At 41.0% G+C, this 13,214-nt stretch overlaps 1 protein-coding gene, 2 long non-coding RNA genes and 2 other non-coding genes across 7 annotated transcripts; 4 read left to right on the forward strand and 1 right to left on the reverse strand.

Annotated features, from left to right (window-relative positions):
- Positions 1–290: 290 nt before the first annotated feature.
- On the forward strand, positions 291–2,994 carry LOC105012329. Its single transcript, XR_828149.4, has 9 exons — positions 291–450; positions 654–722; positions 910–953; positions 1,296–1,380; positions 1,557–1,637; positions 1,849–1,899; positions 2,162–2,200; positions 2,412–2,457; positions 2,887–2,994. It is a non-coding gene; the product is annotated as an uncharacterized LOC105012329 (long non-coding RNA).
- Positions 1,143–1,221, forward strand: LOC114840082. The gene has a single exon (XR_003782410.1). It is a non-coding gene; the product is annotated as a small nucleolar RNA SNORD53/SNORD92 (small nucleolar RNA).
- On the forward strand, positions 1,695–1,777 carry LOC114840075. The gene has a single exon (XR_003782404.1). It is a non-coding gene; the product is annotated as a small nucleolar RNA Z195/SNORD33/SNORD32 family (small nucleolar RNA).
- Positions 2,995–3,691: 697 nt separating the features above from the next.
- Positions 3,692–8,927, forward strand: c10h6orf47. Of its 3 annotated transcripts, none has more exons than XR_002197249.3 (3): positions 3,692–3,839; positions 4,434–6,129; positions 7,770–8,927. It is a non-coding gene; the product is annotated as a chromosome 10 C6orf47 homolog (long non-coding RNA). The 3 variants fall into 3 exon arrangements; XR_002197248.3 differs by lacking the exon at positions 3,692–3,839 and adding an exon at positions 3,854–4,139; XR_828150.5 differs by lacking the exon at positions 3,692–3,839 and adding an exon at positions 3,854–4,120.
- A 1,229-nt stretch (positions 8,928–10,156) lies between these two features.
- Positions 10,157–13,066, reverse strand: ppp1r11 (protein phosphatase 1, regulatory (inhibitor) subunit 11). Its single transcript, XM_010873089.5, has 3 exons — positions 12,788–13,066; positions 12,274–12,382; positions 10,157–12,064 (listed from the first exon to the last, which is right to left on the reverse strand). The coding sequence occupies exons 1-3, from the start codon at positions 12,863–12,865 to the stop codon at positions 11,877–11,879; spliced, it is 375 nt and encodes a 124-aa protein (XP_010871391.1). The 5' UTR covers positions 12,866–13,066; the 3' UTR covers positions 10,157–11,876.
- Between the last annotated feature and the right edge of the window lie 148 nt (positions 13,067–13,214).

The raw sequence follows: 13,214 nt of genomic DNA on the forward strand, positions 1-13,214 counted from the left end.
GTCGGAAGTCGTCTGAAATTTTAGATTTTTAAAAAAATTTCTAGTTAACTTGTAGGGCTATCTGTAAACAAACTTGGAAATGTAGACATTACGATATTTTATAATTAAATAGCCCTACGAAATGGGTCATTCGGTAAAATAAACAAACCTGGAAATGTAGACATTACGATATTCTATCATTTAACAGCCCTACGAAATGGGTCATCAAGTAAGATATAAAAACAGGCATTATACTTGCTACCTATAAATCTGTAAGGACCCATGTCTATAAATACCAACGTACACCCGTTTCCTCTTTCTCTCTATGCAAGGCTCTCACTTGTGTTGACTCTGTGGAGGTCTGGAACGCATAGTAATCATGTCAAACTCGGTTGCAAGACTGAACCTGTGTACTTCTGAGCTCACTGAAAGCAAGTGTGGCTGAGCATGGTCAAGTCCGAAGTTTGCAAGGTAGGTTTATTTCTCATCAAGGAATGCCAAGCAGTTCATCTTAGTTAATTAGCATGAAAGCTAACAGCAACACCATGTGCGTATGTACACGTGCAGATGTTTCTCATACTCTGGGATCATAAGCATGCTTATTATTCTGTTGGAAATATCATGTCAACCTACGAGGTGACTATCGTTTAATTAACCCGCGTTTTCTCTTTCAGACGAACTAATATGAACCGAACATCCTTGAGCTCCGTAGCCGTCTTATGGGGGAGTGAAGTTTATTCGAGGTACGTTAATTATCCAAGACGGTAGCCGTGATTAAATGTATCGCAGTGTGTTTATGATGATTCACTAGACTAGAGTCTCTGAATTTTGGTGATGTTCTTTCACAGTGCACTGAACCGCACTTTCCTCAAGTCGAAATGTCCGACTGAGAAGGTTAATAAGCTAATCTAAACCGTTGCGGTTTTTCAGGTTAGTGGATCCGAATTCCACGCAGCAGTCCATCTCTTTTGACGGTAAGTTTTTCTGGCTTTGATTGGTTAACGTGGCCTGGAAGTTACCTCAACTGTTCTGTACTTACCACGTGTTGAGAAGTTGCAGGGATGTTAACCTAGCGTTAATCCCCGTTTAAAATATGGCCACGTTTCACCTGAATGTTCCGTACAATGTTCCTGACATGTTGCTTGGCTTGCATAGTCGCGTGTTAAATATGATGATTCTGAGAATGGTTTCGCAACTCTACTGAAATTTGTGATGTCATGTTTCTCTTGGCTATCTGATTAACCAGTTAATACTAAAAATGAACAGTTACACAATGTCTTGTGTTAAAGTTTCAATGTCTTGTCCAACATTCCAAGGCTCCTGAGAAGTGAAACCACATGGTCCTGATGAGTTCCTAGAACTTGGCTGGAGCCCAACACCAACCAAGGATCGTCAACACATGTAGGTGTTATGCCAGTCAGTGAGGGTTTTGGCCACATCTGCATTGATGATGATTTCCTAGACTAGAGTCTCTGAATACAACATGAAGTTAACTTCACAGTGCACTGAAAATGCCCCCTCTGTATAATCCTGTGTTTTAAGTGATTTCCTGTTCTGAAGAGTTGTTCTCTTTTTAGGTTGAGAATGGAAGATTGCTGCCTTCTGTTAATGCTGCTCCCGCCCAATCTAAAGGGATGCCTGGTTAACGTTAAGTCTGAGTAAGTGGCCCCAACTAGCTGTTGGTGTAAAGCAATGTCCCACCCTGTGGCCGAACTCTAGTCAGTGATGTTCACAATTGTAACGCATTCGAGTTTAACGACCATGATAATATCTTACATGCACTACCATCTGAGACATGAGGCGACATATTTGAGTAACTACAAACCTGTTAGCTGGCATTTTATAACTTGTTTGTGTCCACCATTCCAGGTTCTTGGGCCTTCCACTTGGTTGTCCTGCAACTGTTGTGGCAAAATTCTGGTGAGTTATCGGCTATTTTTTAAATCAGACCTGCAACTAAGTTATTTACACTGGTCTGTTATAGTTGCCCTTTTTATTAAGCAAGTGTCCATAGCTTTGACTGTCTATGATGATTGCGATTTCGGTTCCTGAATTAAACTGATGCTTTCTCGCAGCGCACTGAGACAAAATTAAAAACATCTTAAATGTGAAGGACTTCCGACTGTCTTAAAGGGCTGTTCATATAGTGGCCATCACTAATTAAGGTCTCTTGGTTTTTCAGGGGAACCAGTCTCTGCCACCATAACTGCCTCCTTTGATGGTGAGTTCTTAGTTAATTTCTGGACGAGTAATGTTAAATTATGGATGTTCAATTCAGAAATGTATGCATTGATGATGATTTCCTAGACTAGAGTCTCTGAATACAACATGAAGTTAATTTCACAGTGCACTGAAAATGCATTCTCACTATCATACCTTCCAAGAAATGCATGTAGCAGTTTTTAGTTCTAAAATACCCCCCTCCCTGCCAGGTTTTCCAGTTGAATGGAGATTATTCTGGAGGTGTCCTGTGTTTTGGTGAGTAATGCACTGGTCACAGTTCAGTGTCCCATACTACACAACTCCCTACATGGTGCATAGTTGGGTTCTGAGTAAATGCATGGAACAGTGTGCAGACGCACAACAGTGTCTTTAATACAAACCAGCCAGTGGGTTCTGGCATGAAATTATCATTTCCAGGGCTCATGTCAAACCAAAGTTATTTCAGTGCTGTGACCACATTGTTACTTGCTGATTGGGATTTTCATCCAGCAGTGTGGAAGGTTACAACCTGAAGTTCTCATTGTGGCAATGGATTTTTTAGGAACTGAATACTAGTAAATCTCATCGTGGTTATAACTATCAGACATGCATGACACCCTGTAGTCAGACATACCATGCAACCTAGTAGTGCATGGACACGGCAATTTGTCAACAGTTCACTTATGTGTAATGTTTTCTTTACAGGATGTGCTTGTCTTTGATGGGAGCGGTTCAGAAGCATGCCATTGGTGAATTCCTGTGATGTGATTGCAATGGATTTTGCAGTATTTGAATAAAATCCCATGAAATATGTATCTTGTCCTTTCTGTCACCTTAATGCGTCGTGTCTTATAAACCAGTTAAAAATGTTTGAACAGTTTTCTGACAACTTGGTGTCGAGGCGTTCAGGACAATCTGGTTTTCTGATCTACTCTGACCCTGTTTCTCAGTGGAACGTGTGTAAATGCCATTCACGAAAGTGCATTGTGTGGTCAGCCTCATTAATACATAGGGTCCGAAGACATGACCACGTTATTTTTATATATAGTAAAAGCCTGGTCTTTAAGCTATCCCGATGAATTATGGGGGGAAATACTTCACCCTCGTCACGTCGGCAATGTTGCATCTAAATGAAAAGCACATTTTAAATGACAAACGGTTTCTTGTTGGAGAAATTAACTTGTCTATTTTGGGACGTAAAGGGGTGGAGAGACTGATAGTAAGAATTAATATATAGCAACAATTTGAAAGCGGGGGAATATGGGCCGAAGTGTTGAATACTGTAATATGACTAGGTCTAAAGACGAGCATTTCAATTGCGTTATTGCCGCTGTCCTTTCTAACGTGACCGACATAACAAAGGCCAGCCTATGAATACGTTACAAAGTAGAAGGCACTGTGAAATCGCTAAACCGAGGGCAATGATAATTACTCGCTTAACTCTACTTGAAGAAATTTCATTGAAATCATCTGGACTTCTACAGGAGAGCTGTGCCATGTTCCGGTACTGAGTAATGCGGCAGACGTTCAATTGTCTAGTGTTGAAAAGGCTATGACCATGATGCCTACTTCCAGATGAAGTTCACGCGCAATCTGATGTAAGCAATTTCTTCTTGTTTTCCACCCCACGGATGTATGCCAGCTGTTTCCGGTTCCAGGTATGCTAACCAGTTAGCAACCTAGCCTAGCTGAACCACTATGTAATCAACGTTAGTTGGTGGTCGTGTGTTTTCAAGTAAAAGGTTAGCTAGCTGGCTACCTATCTAGCTAATGTCGTATATTCGTCTCCGTAAAATATATTGGTCGACTGAGGGAATAAATCCACAACCTGTAACAAGGGTTTCATTTGAGACAAATCGACTTTGACAAGAAGTTATCGACGACGGATAACGTTTGCTAACTACTGTATTGTAGCTAATTAACTGTCAAACGGGACGAGGTGAGTGCAGCTTTATCAGGTCAGGACTTCACCCAACTGACGATCAACTGTAGGTAGTGTTTTTATTAGTTTGGCGACACTTTTAAATGGCTTTGTGTTAAAATTAAAGTTCAACTTTAATTTTCGGGAGCTTGACAGCTCATTGCTGGTATAAGTGTAGATGTGGCAAGATTTGACAAGCTAGCTAGTTAAATTTAGTAAATTCGCTAAGGTTTTCGAACAAGTACAATAGGAAGCGCTGTGCACACTGATTTATTAATTATGCATTGTAATAATTAGTTAACTGAGTAATTGCAATGTTTTTCCTTCCAAGGATACACCAAGAAGTGGAAAAGCGACTACACGCTGTTGGATCAGAAGATAAATATATATAAATATATATTTTTTAACCAAATCTCTGGGACTGAGGAATCTAATTGTTGAATATTTGTCGCCACACATTCTTCCACTGACGTAGCTAGAAAATCTTCAGCTTGTATAGTCAGCTGGCCATGTACTTTAGAAAGTACCTAAAAATATTGTAGCTAAATAGCCTAGTATAATTTCAATGCTTTGTGTATGCTACTTTCAGAAAAGCAGGTTTTTCTTGTCTAGTGTACTCTAAAGACGATTGGATTCTGACCAAAGCAAAGATTTTCGGATTACAACAAAAAGGTACTATTTTGGCAGTTGGTGGATAATCACTTTTTATAAGAGGAAAGTGTAATTGAGGAAAACATGTAGCCGGTAACTCCTCTCGTTGGAATTTTTCTTTGGGCGTTGGGGTTACACTCTACCTATCGGAGCGACGTGTGTCCTTAGGTACACACTCCCTCTAAAATATCCTTCTTAGTGATCTAACCGCAAGGAGTTGATTTGACTCATTTTATCTATTGTACTAGCCAGATTACAGTCTAACTAAAACTGACGATACAATCTCAGAACTATCGCAAACAACACTGTTGGTATTCTCAATAACCACTAATCTCAGTTTAAAGTCCAGTCCCACTTGAGAAAGCTAAATTTGGGGAGGCAGCATGACAGCTGTCTTAGGACGGGTTTGGGGGTGGGTACGTCCGACTGTCTCCTACCGCCCCTGGGGCAGCAGAGCAGCACCTGATAAAACCACGGGTGGCAAACTGGTCAAAGACGAGGGGCAAGCGAAAGGCAGCTGGGGCTTGGGGAGGATAACAACCTGGGTTTGGGGAGACGGACAGAAAAGGCAAACGAGTGACCAAACAACAGTTATTGACCAGTACTGGGAAGCGAGTGAGGAGAATATACAGTCCATGGAAATTGAAGATCTCTGCGCTGGCAAGCATGAGACTGATGGGAAAGCAGAACGTGTTGGATCCAGGTGGTGGAATAAGGTTCTGCCGTACCCCTCAGGCTTTCTTTGGCCAAAGGCAACTGAACCCGGTGGGATCAGGCAGAGGAAATGTGTCGGGGGTGGATGGGACACTGAAAATGACGGGGAGTGTTCTGACTACGGAACCCCTCCGCCTTCTCCAACACCCACCTCCTCCTCGTCTGCGTTTCGTTTTTTCGAACGCGCCTGGAACGGGGAGATTGTTCCGGAACACTATGAGATCTGCTTTAACTTCCTTCGCCACCTGTTTGACCTGTTTGTGGTGGGTTTCTTATGGACTGTCTCCCCCCCCACCAAGTTGGTCCTGGAGGTTCTTGGGATCCAGGGGGGTTTGAAGCTGTGGCTGCACGGAATGGCCATGTTCTTCGTCTCCACTGTGGGAATGGCTGGATTGCTTTGGCTGGTCCAGGAGTATCTCCCTCAGTTTGCTCTGGTGTATGGCATCGTGCAAGCACTGGTGATCTCTGTCAGCGTCCGGCAGAGTGTGATCCTCGGAGAGGGGGTTGAGGAAGAGGAAGAGGAGAAGGAAAGGCAAAAGGAAACGGAGGAAGAGGAAAGGGATACCGGCGTGAGAGATGAAGGGGAAGTTCCAGAGATGTACCTGACAACAAAGGAGTACATCAGAAGACAGATGATTCATTAATGAATGTTTGTTCGTTAGGTAAGTTCTCTATCAGAGACCTATGGGCCCTCATTGCCCTGAATGATAATCCTTGTATTTTTCTCTTTCCTGATTGACTCTTTGCTTTCCAGTTGTTCTTCATACTAACTTTGTATGGATTTTAACCCTTGTTTTGTGTTCACCAGTATTTTATTACATAGTTTCTCTAGGAAGTTATTGTTTTGTGGTTGTCATGGTTATTCAAGTGCACAGCTCGACTATGGAGCTGTTCTGCTTGGATCTATTTTTAAAGCGTGCAGCTGGTGAAAAAGAACTGTGACATTCTCAGAGTGGTGTGAAACCAGCCGAACTAATTACATTTATATTTGTACCATTAAGATTATTTTTTTGTCACTCAACCGACTTGATTATCCCGAACAACTTGCAGGAGCAGTTGGTGTTGAGGCCATACACCAGTGGGCCAAGCTGCCTTTACTTTGATTTAATTTCATCCATGCCTGGACATTCTCATTAATATTCCACCTCTGAATACTGCAGGTTGCAAATGCATATTGAAAAGATTAGCTGGGGAATGGTTTGTGAAGGGGAGCCGGAACGCATAATGGCGGTTGTCCTGCCTCAGCTGATGAGTGGTAACATTTTCTGACTCTTGCTTTTTGATAATTCCATGAAAAACAACAGATGACACAAGAAGGGCCAGTGTCTACACAAACTACATCTGGGTTCTAAACACCCATGGGAGCTCTTTCCACTGTAATATTTCTGCTGCTTTGTCATTGCCTGAAAAATAAAACGCTTGACAGTCTTCGTACAGGTGGGTCATAGCATGGATTGACAGACAGCTTGTGATTGAAATTTGCAAGAGCTCTTCCTCTAAGTAGCCACTCCTCAGCTGCCACTCACCAGAATTTGAAAGTAGGCGGGTTTGTTCTGTGGTTCGGTACATTAAATGAGCATTCATTCCACAGGCAGGTGGCTCTCAAACCTGTCTTTGGGGGAAAAAAACTGGCATTTCGCTAGGCTACATGTCTTTTGAACTAGCTTATTTGATTCAGGGCAGGACACTTAGCTGACAACTTGAATGAAGTGTGGTATGTATATATCCATTACATGGACCAGTTATTGGTCCCTGACAGGATGTTTTAAGTACCTAAGCCAGAGACTGAAATCTCTCCACCCAACTATGGTAAAGAGGAGATGCATTTTGGTTCATTGCTAGAAATTGCTTAGAATAACGTTTAAATCTTTGTCATAAATACAGTGCCTTCGGGAAAGTATTCAGACCTCTTCACTTGTTCTATATTGTTTTGCCATAAATCCTCACACAGTATCCCATAATGACAAATCAGAAATGTTACATTTAAAATATTTGTGACAATTTATTGAAAATAAAAAAACAGAAATGTGTGCCTTTGGCTGTGGTCACAGCTTTGACTCTTCTTGGGTATGTCTTTAACATCTTCTAGTACTGTCTGTTGGTGATTTGTTTTTGTTTTATTGTTTTTGTCCAATAGAAATTGTTTGAGAACCTTTCACAACTAGAATAGTTGTACTGTTTGTTGTCAAGTGAATATCACTCAGATTGTTCCATATGACCTTCCAGTGTTTATGACCTTTGGGCTATTTAAAAAGCTGTACACTTTTTTTTTTTTACTGATTAGTTTTGTGTTTTTCCACAGGCAGTCAAACTGACATGGAGCCAAGGATTGAGAGAAGTTATGTTTCAAGAGCCAACCAATGCGAAACGTCACAACCAGAGCTGTGCGGTTTGCATTGAGGAAACTGAGAGGCTGGCGGACTTTAAACTTACATTTCACCTCATAACTGTGGTAGTTAGTAGCGCTGACATCAAAGCACATACACTTTATGTCTTGGTCACAAAGGCTCAGTGATAAGTTTTATATTTCACCTCAGTTCTGCTGGGGAAAAGCACATCCACTACAAACCAGTGTCTAGTCGTATCCACAAAGCATATGAGATTTGTCCATAATGTTAAGTTCTTAACTGCAAACTGAACTGTCAGCACTACTACTCCTAGATGCTTTTGGATGTGGACCCTGGGCATAACAGCACAACTATAACACACTTTCCTATATTTTAGTGTAGTTCTATTGTTCTGCCTTGTTATAGAATCCTGATTCTCCCTGAAATACTTGTTTTGTGACTTAACTTAAAGCCAATGAATCTTCAGTGGACATTGCAGGACGACAGGACAGAGTACCAGCAGCATTTCTGCAATTCTTTTCAAGCATTCTTTGATGTTCTCTGTAGAAGATATGTTTCATTTGCCTTTGAGGTTTCCTGTGCCATAGTAACATGTGTACTGTGTAGTACAACTTTTATTGTTTTACTATATTATACCTTCTTAATGGTACTCATGTATTGACGTTTTTGTCCCCTGTCTTCTCACAATTATGGTTCCTGTTTTTAAAGGTAGCCCTACAGCCTTACAGATCCGAATTACTAGAGTAACCATTTGAAAAGATACTTATTTTATTTTTAAAAATGTGGTGTTAAAATTGTCCAGTTGCAAATTTTGCACAAGCCCATACAAATCAACAGTGAATCTCAGGAAATCGAAATTACATCAGCAAGTATTTCTGTCTGCGTGTATGCCACAATATATGCATGCATAACAGGGACCTCTGTCAAAGCGCACCCGTGTTATGGAGGCTTTGAAAAACATTTGTTTCTTCAATGGCATTTTTAAGTTGTTTTCGTACGGTGGCAAAACGAATAGTTGTCAGAATGTTCTAGTGTGGTAAAAACGTCTACCCTCATGATGTACCGATAATGGGACCGTTGAAAGTGATACTAAATACACAATTCTTCTTTGCCTTTTTTTTGTTCTTGTGTTCGATGTCACGTTTTAACATTTTACCCTGTATGTCAATTATAAATGAGGATGTTATTTTGAAATGTAAATGTGCAATGTTCCCGACGAGTGCTGGACCACTGTCTTATTCTCAAAAACAGTAAGGCTGCAAAACAATTGGATTAAAACCCAACGCGGTCACGTTCTGTAGCTGACCATTGCTTAGTGCGGCTGTTAGAAAATAACCAAAACTGCTTACTCTTTTGCTTATGAAGGTATGATGGTTCTACATCATATATAATTCCTTCTGACCGTGCCACAATGTTTTCCTGCTAAACACGCCCGTGTCGTTCGAGCGGGACTGCAGGTGAGATGTAGGCCGAGGCACGTGTTTGGCAGGAAGGCTGACTTCGGATATGACTCTGTCTTAGATTAATGTACACTGACTGAGCCTGAAATACTTCACTGGGTAAATAAAGCTGTGGTCTTTTTCTAGATTCCCACGTCTCTGTATAATAATTTCCCCCCGGTAGTCAATAACCTCATGCTGCGTTACATATGCGACCGGAGGCACCTCCGTCCCAACAGCAAGGTACGAGTCTCACTGCACGTGAAAAACGTGGGCCTACTGCCTTTTTCTAGGGAGACCCTATGTAGCACTCCATTATAGGGAATAGGTTTATTTGAGACACCCAAGGCAATGTACTGAGAACGGGGAGCTCTGACACTTTCAGCTTGAGGACTGGAGGACCAGAATAACCCTACTGATGCCAGTCCCTGAATATGACGTGTTCAATTTGACTTATTTTTACTACAGTTTCCATGGCTACCAACCACTAATTCTGTCTTCCTGTGTTGACCCAGTTGTCATCCACTGTGGGAGATCTGGTGGGTTACCGAGCACTGAAACCTAAACACAATCGTGGTTTATCATTAGTGCAAAAAAATTATATTAATTGCTAAGGAAAATCTTATTGAATTAACTTCAAATGAGCTCTCTCCCCTTAAGTGGTTCCCAGCTCCGTCCTTGACAGTACATTTTTATTGTAGGCCTTTTTGAGAACTGGAAACGGGAACCACTGTTCTAATTGATACTTCCTGGCTTGAACATTTTCAGGATTGTAGTTAAATGTCCTTCCTAAATAACATCACAAACCAAAGTTCATATACATTTTCAGGCAACCTTGGACTTTTTTTCTTCTCTTCCTGTAACATCCGGTTGAATTAATGAAACACACGGGGACACAAAGATTTAATCACATGTCACACCTTTTTTATTTTTTTTATTCACATTAAATTCACTCTCATGTGATTTATTTTATGTACAGAAAGGTGCATTGCCAACAGGAATGTGGATCCAGAATAGAAGATGTGGTGGCGTTTTGTGTAATCCCTTTATGCATATAGTATGTTGTGGTTGTCATTCCAAACACATTTGAAGTGGTATGTTTAGAACCACAGGGGACAAAGCCATAGACAGTGAAATGTGGCAAATTGATACAGTCCTGAACACAGCTTAGGTCAGCTTTTCACCATGCACCTTCACCCTAAAAATTCAAACCCTGAATCTCCCTCCCACACATTCAGTTTAAGTGCCCAATCTGAAATGCTGCCTACCGTTTTCAGTCCAACTTGATTTAGGTTTGGTACAGTATGGAATGTACACAGCTCTGAAGAAAGTGATTTGTCATTAAAAACTAAATATTATGCTCATCACCACAGATAAGGCAAAAGCAATGATTTATTTTCATCCACATGGCAAACTTAATTGAAATGCCAACCACCCAGCATGCAGCTGAAGACGGTACCAGGATTCTACTGGTGCATTGATACTAAGAGGGGGGTAAATTAATAAAATGACCACACCAAAATGGCAATATGTTGCATATGCATGAGGTCGAAGCAATTTCTGATTTGCTGACATCAATTACAAAATAACCTTTCAATGGCAACATACAAACAGCGTCTTTTTCATGGTGCTGAGACTAAATTACTCAACACTTAAGGATTGTCTAAAGAACGGAGAGAATTCGGCATCAACCAAAGAAAAATCACTGAACTCCTCAACCAAAGCAATATGCAGTCACATGAAAAACAACACATTTCTCTCAAACCTTTCCTCAGGAGAGTCATAAATAAAAATGTTATTGGCCAAAAAGTTTGTATAAAAATCAAAGAAATAAGATCAGCAACACCTAATTTCTCAAAAGAGACTATTGCAAGTTGTGTGTACTCTTGAGTGTGTTTGTGTGCGGGATGGGGACAAGCTTTTACTAGCAGGCTTTATTTGTTTATTACCTTTCAGGATGACTGAAACTAAAAGTGATCAGTATTACTCCAACCTCAGTGTGGAAATACCTATCAAAACACAGAACAAAATACATTATCCATTTCACTGGGCTTTTAATGTTAAAATAAGCTGCTCCACAGCAGCTATCCTAAAACTCTTTTCACTGTTAATTTGAAGCAGTAGTGAGGTAGGATGCATCCCCAAAGCCACACTAGTACTCATTTAGTGCACAAAATGTACACTCAAGCCCATAAGGTAAGTGCACTATGCAAGGTTCAATTTGGGACGCACCCCTGGTGTTAGTCTGGGAACCAGGCTATTTTTGCTCTCTAAAACATTTCATCATCCATTCTTTGTTTCACAAGCAGAAACACTGTCTGGCAACCAGTCTAGGATATTGCAACATAATTATGAAAGATTAAGTATTAACACAAAGAAATAAATAAGGAAAAATGTTCATATATATATATAAAAACAATTATTGTATTATATACAATGAACTCCAAACCCCACAAGATTTTTCTAATTGAACAGGCAGAAGTGTAGACTTATTTTTTCTTGCCTTCTTTCCCCTCCAAGTAACACAGTGACTGACCTAAATGACAGTGTGTTGTGTAGTAGTATGATGTGTCATCAACAGAATTACCCCCTCAATTCCTCCCTTACCGCTACTCCTAATCTCTAGTGGGCGTGTGAACCCCCAGAGCTCGGTGGCACCGTAGTACCCCCGCCCCCTCCTCTGTGTCCATGCCTGTCTTTCCCGTGTCCCAGAATGCAGTGCGCGCTCCCACAGCCCTCGTCACCCTCATCCCCTTCACTTTCGGAGGAAGACTCTCCAAACTGTTTGGGCTTCTCGTAGACGCAGCAACCTGCAAAGGTGTCAGCAACATTTTATCCATCGATGACATCCAGAGTTGCAGCACGCACAGAATAGATAAGGACATCTAAACACTCAGAAACCAAGGAGGTGCAAAAAGGAATTGCGCAGCAGTCAGCCATCTGCAATTGCAGCATGCATACAACAAAGGAATTTAGAAATGTTCAATGAATGAAATGTCAAAGTCAAATTAACACCTACATTTGGAAGACCTCCTTCCCAGATGCTCATTGTCAACTGTATCACTGGACCACTCCACCTTCTTGTCAGTCTTCCTCTTCCTCAGTTTAATTGTCAAGCTACGTCCCTCCTGAAGAAATTACACAGCCCCATTGTTTGAAAGTTTTACGTATTCTTATCTTCACCTTCGTGCACACAGACCTTGTGTGTTTCCCTTATCAACAGAATATTATAGGCAGTCAACATCAGATATGCCGGTGGGCTAACAGGCCGTTAACCCTGGCAACATACTACATTTGTCAGTTAGGATAAATCAAGTAAAATCAAATAATTTCGCAATGATGGCATGAGCTAATATCATTTAAACCTTCTTCGAAATGCAATGATAACCTGTTAACTAGCTAACGAATCTGCAACTTGCCATCTCTGAAATGCGGCTTCAACTGGGTTACGGTAAACAACAACTAATAGCCAGTTCGCCTGTCCTATTCATTTTTATACCAAGCTAATTACTCTGTGTGCCGTTTTAGTTTACCTGCTGGGGCGGTGGCGGTGTGTTAACTTGAACGGTCTCCGTTATTGTCTCGCTAGAAGTACCTGGCGCCTCCGCCATCCTGACGATGTTAGTGTGTCGGTTTTCAGGTCGCGCCAACAAGACAAATGTAAACTAGCGTTATTTTAGGCACGGCGACCACTCGGTTTCTTCAACCCGACACGTTTTATCAAATGAAACGTGATCGATTCTGCCGTGGAAGCTAACTGACTCCTCTTCGGATGTTCGGCTTGAAGCCGTTTGGAGGAAGTAATTCCTAGACGGACTTCTTCCGGTGGCTTTGCGCACAAATAATTCCGATGGAAAACAATATACATCTATATATTTTTTTAATAATTTTATTTTTAAACAAAAAATTCAAACAAACATGTATTTATTTTTTTACAAATATTTCATCAACGTTATACTC

Source organism: Esox lucius, chromosome 10 (assembly GCF_011004845.1).
Source record: "Esox lucius isolate fEsoLuc1 chromosome 10, fEsoLuc1.pri, whole genome shotgun sequence".
Lineage (NCBI taxonomy): Eukaryota > Metazoa > Chordata > Actinopteri > Esociformes > Esocidae > Esox > Esox lucius.